We start from the raw sequence: 4,006 nt of genomic DNA, 5'->3' as shown, positions 1-4,006 counted from the left end.
GCCTTGGTCTCCCAAAGTGCTGGGATTACAAGTATGAACCATTGTACCTGGCCAATAATGATTCTTTAATTAAAATTATAAGATTCTTTTCTTAAATATCTCACATCTACAGTTCACTAGCCCTGCCCTATGGTTAAAGATGAAAGCACACCCCCATTTTGCAGAGGGGGAAACTGAGGCCCAGAGGTCCCTGAGGTGAAGTCTGTCACCTGAGGTTGCCCAGCAGCTCAGCAGCAGCAAAGCCTGGACTCCAGCCAGGGCCAACCAGGCCTAAACAAGGCAGATCTCATCCACCCTTGAATCACTGGCAGCAGGGCTGGAAGCTATAGGGCTCTAGGGAGCTGTAGGGAGCTGCCCCAGCCCAGCCCTCTTTGGGGGCACTGGGAACCCCCACTAGTCATGCATTGTGAGGGTGGTTGCGGGGAGGCTCCAGTCACTTGACTCTCCATAGTCAGTGAGATCCTCAGCGGCCACCTGGATGAAATACCTGGCTTGAGATCGCAGAGACTTGAGGGTGAAAGACGTGGCTTCAATGGGCCCCACCTGAGAGCACAGAGAAGGTTGGATCATCAGAATGAGAAGACTGGGCTAGGACACTGCACAGAACCACATATCTAAGCCTTCCCTACTGTGGGCTCTGCTGCAGGCCTTGGGTCATAATTCCCCATCCCAAATAGCATGACACGCCCTTCCCCATCCCAACCTCTCAAGATCTCAGTGCTTGACCCCAAAGCCACCTTTTCCAGGGATCCTTCCTGAACCATACCAGCCCCTGTGTATGTTTCATCTGAGAGGGTTCTCATTCACCAGGACACCTGTGTCCATCCTCCTCCCACAGCCTGAGCCAGGACTCTGGGATAGGACTCGATGCCTCTCTTCCTCAGGCCCCACTGCATTAATCATTAATCATGCTTTTTTTTTTGAAACAAGATCTTACTCTGACCCTTTGTTTCCATAGGCTGGAGTGCAGTGGCATCATCATAACTCACTGCAGCCTCAATCTCCTGGGCTCAAGGGACCCCTCAGCCTCCTGAGTAGCTGGGACTACAGGTGCCTCCCACGATGCCCAGCTAGTTTTTCTATTTTTGGTAGAGATTGGGTCTCATTATGATTCCTGGGCCAGTCTTGAACTCCTGAACTCAGGCAATATCCTCCCACATTGGCCTCCCAAATTGCTATGATTATAGGTGTGAGCCACCACACCCAGCCTACCTATCCATTTATTGATGGCCATGTGGGTTATTTCCATTTGGGGGCTATTATAAATCATGGTTCTGTTTTGAGTCTCTGCTTGCCATTCTTTTGGGTAGATACCCAGAAGTGGAATTGTTGGGCTGCCCTTATGTAACACTCCAGGAATCCCAAGCTGTGTGTGAGGGCCCAGCACACCTGTTGGGCTTTGTATGAGCCATTCACTTTATACTTTATCAGGTGCCATCCTTCCCACCTCTCCACAACCTCCTCACCTGGCGGAAGCGGCCAGTTCCATGCCTCTTGTAGCGAATCTTGTATTTGAGTAAGAAGATCTCTGGAAAGGGCCAGGACTGGGGAGGCTCCCACCTCACCTGCAGCTTCTGTCCAGGCAGGGGCCACAGGTGCACACCTTCTGGAGGGTCAGGCTTGACTGATGACAAACAGGAAACAGGGTCAGGGGATGGAAAGTTTATGTATTCATTCATTCACCTAACAAATATTTATTCAAAGCCTACTGCATGGCTGGTGCTGTCCCAGACAGAGGACACAGCAGTGACCTAGACTTATGCACCCCTGTTCTCATGGAGCTCAGAATCCCTCAGGGAGAAGGCAAGAAAAATGCAACAAATCCATAGGTCATCCCAAATTAGGGAAGAAGTATAAGGAGTGTAAGGATGAAAGTGGATTGCTATTTTTTTTTTTTGAGACTTAATTCACAAATCATAACACCATTTTAAAGCATACAATTCTATGGTATTTTGCACATTCACAAAGTTGTGTAACTGTCAGGACTGTCAAATTCAAGAATATTCTATCACTTCAAAAATTAACCCCAACCCCATTAGAAGTCACTCCACCTCCTCCTCCCCAGCCCTTGACAACCATGAATCTACTTCCTGTCTTTGTGGATCTGCCTCTTCTGGACATTTCACATAAATGGAATCTCACACTGGGTATCCTTCTGTGTCTGGTTTCTCTCACTGAACAAGACATCCCCAAGGACCATCCACGTTATGCCCTGTGTCAGAGCCTCATTCCTTTTCAGGGTGGAGTGATATTCCCACGTGTGGATGGACCATGTGTTTAACCCTTCCTTCGTCAATGGACACAGGTTGTCTCCATCTTTTTTCTTATTTTTTTGTAGAGATGGGGATTTCACTATTGCTCAGTACACCTGCTACAGACATGGGTGTACAACCTTTGTGTGGATGAATATTTTCATTTCTCTCCTGCATGTACCCACAAGTAGAATCACTGAGTTACATGGTATCTCTGTTTAACTCTTTGAGGGATTGCCAGATTGTTTTTATTAACTGCCGGCAATGTATGAGGGTTTGCATTTTTTTTCTAAGATAGGGTCTCATTCTGTTGCCTCAGGCTAGAGAGCCATAGTATCAGCCTAGTTCACGGTAGCCTCAAGGGAGCCTCCTGCCTCAGTCTCTGAGTGCTGGAGCTACAGGCACCACCACATGCCCAGCTAATTTTTATGTTTTCAGTAGAGACAGGGTTTTTCTCTTACTCAGGTTGGTCTTGAACTCCTGAGCTCAAGCAATCCGCCTGCTTCAGCCTCCAGAGTGCTAGCACTGCAGGCATGAGCCACCACACCTGACCAGGGTTTGCAATTTTTTTAATTTACTAAAGGAGTCCTTAGTAAGGAGGTGACGCCTGAGTCAAGACTAAAGGAGGTAAAAGAATAGATGTAGTGACATCTGGGGGAAGGGTATTCCAGGCAGCGGGAACAGCCCATGCAAAGACCCTGGGGCAGGACTGCCCCTAGAGTGTTGGAGGCACAGGGAGGAGGCCCATTTGGCTGGAGCAGAGGGAGGAGGGGGAGAAAGGGAAGAGGAGAGGGAAGGAGGGAACAGTGCAGGTAATGCAGGGCCTTGTGGGCCTCAGGGAGGACTTGAGTTTTGACCCTGAGGGAGGCAGGAGCCATGGAGGGTTGTGGGTAGAGGAGGGATGGGCTCCAACTCAGGTGCTCACAGGCATGGCCTCTGGAGGCTGCTGTGGGTAGGACAGGCTATGGGCAGGGCGGGGGGGCAGTGAGGGCAGGAGAACCAGGGAAGAGGGGATAGGTTGGTCCAGGCCGGCAATGCTGGGGCACGCCTGGCAGAGGCAGAGGAATGGAAAGAATGTGTCACATTTTTGATACACTGCAAAGGTGGCTCCACAGAACTAGATGACTTGTGGGAGGCAGATGGGGAAGGTGAGGGTGAAAAGGGAAGAGAAGGAAGGAGCTGGCAGCCACCCCTACTCACTGATGTGCTCTGCGATGAAGGGCAGGAAGCTGCTGCTGGTGCCCCAGGGGTGGACAGCAGTGATGTTGAGTACGTAGGGTACCATGGAGAACAGCCGGATGTCTGGAATGGAGCATCTGGTGGCCTCAGGTGTCAGCTGGAGGCAGGGACAGCTCTCCCCTTGGGCAGCCACTCCAAGCCTGGACATGGGGTGCACACTCTAAGAATCATGGGGAATGTCTCTGGCCTCAGCATCTCCTGTTGGCCAGGTCTGTCCCTGGAACCCAAGTGAGAGGTAGGAAGAGGTGGGAGCCGCCCCTGAGAGGGGTCCTGCTGCTGGCAGCTGTGTTACCCCAGAATAAGAGTTGTGGGCCCCAACATCACTATTCTGTAGAATTTTCTGAAAGCTTCACAATGTTCTGCATTCAGCCTTGTCCCCTGTAGTAACCATGAGCCACATGTCACTGTTGAGCACTTGAACCTGGCCAATCCACAGAATGTGACCTTTTAATTTATCTAATCTAAATTTATAAATGAAATCTAGTTTTCTGAGATCAGAAGACTTGGAAGAAGTT

At 50.1% G+C, this 4,006-nt stretch overlaps 1 protein-coding gene across 1 annotated transcript in view; it reads right to left on the bottom strand.

Annotated features, from left to right (window-relative positions):
- Positions 1-4,006, bottom strand: part of EBI3 (Epstein-Barr virus induced 3) — a 7,772-nt gene continuing 3,766 nt past the window's right edge. Inside the window, exons 3-5 of the mRNA XM_023512678.1 lie at positions 3,453-3,631; positions 1,467-1,624; positions 1-543 (exon numbers count right to left, since the gene is read on the bottom strand). Coding sequence (XP_023368446.1) covers positions 394-543; positions 1,467-1,624; positions 3,453-3,631 — 487 coding nt within the window. The 3' untranslated portion in view covers positions 1-393. The remainder of the gene's footprint in view (positions 544-1,466; positions 1,625-3,452; positions 3,632-4,006) is intronic.

The sequence above is a fragment of the Otolemur garnettii genome, unplaced genomic scaffold, assembly GCF_000181295.1.
Source record: "Otolemur garnettii isolate 467f Iridium unplaced genomic scaffold, OtoGar3 scaffold00029, whole genome shotgun sequence".
Lineage (NCBI taxonomy): Eukaryota > Metazoa > Chordata > Mammalia > Primates > Galagidae > Otolemur > Otolemur garnettii.
Note: the sequence above shows the minus strand (reverse complement) of the source record. Positions and strands in the feature narration are given on the sequence as shown.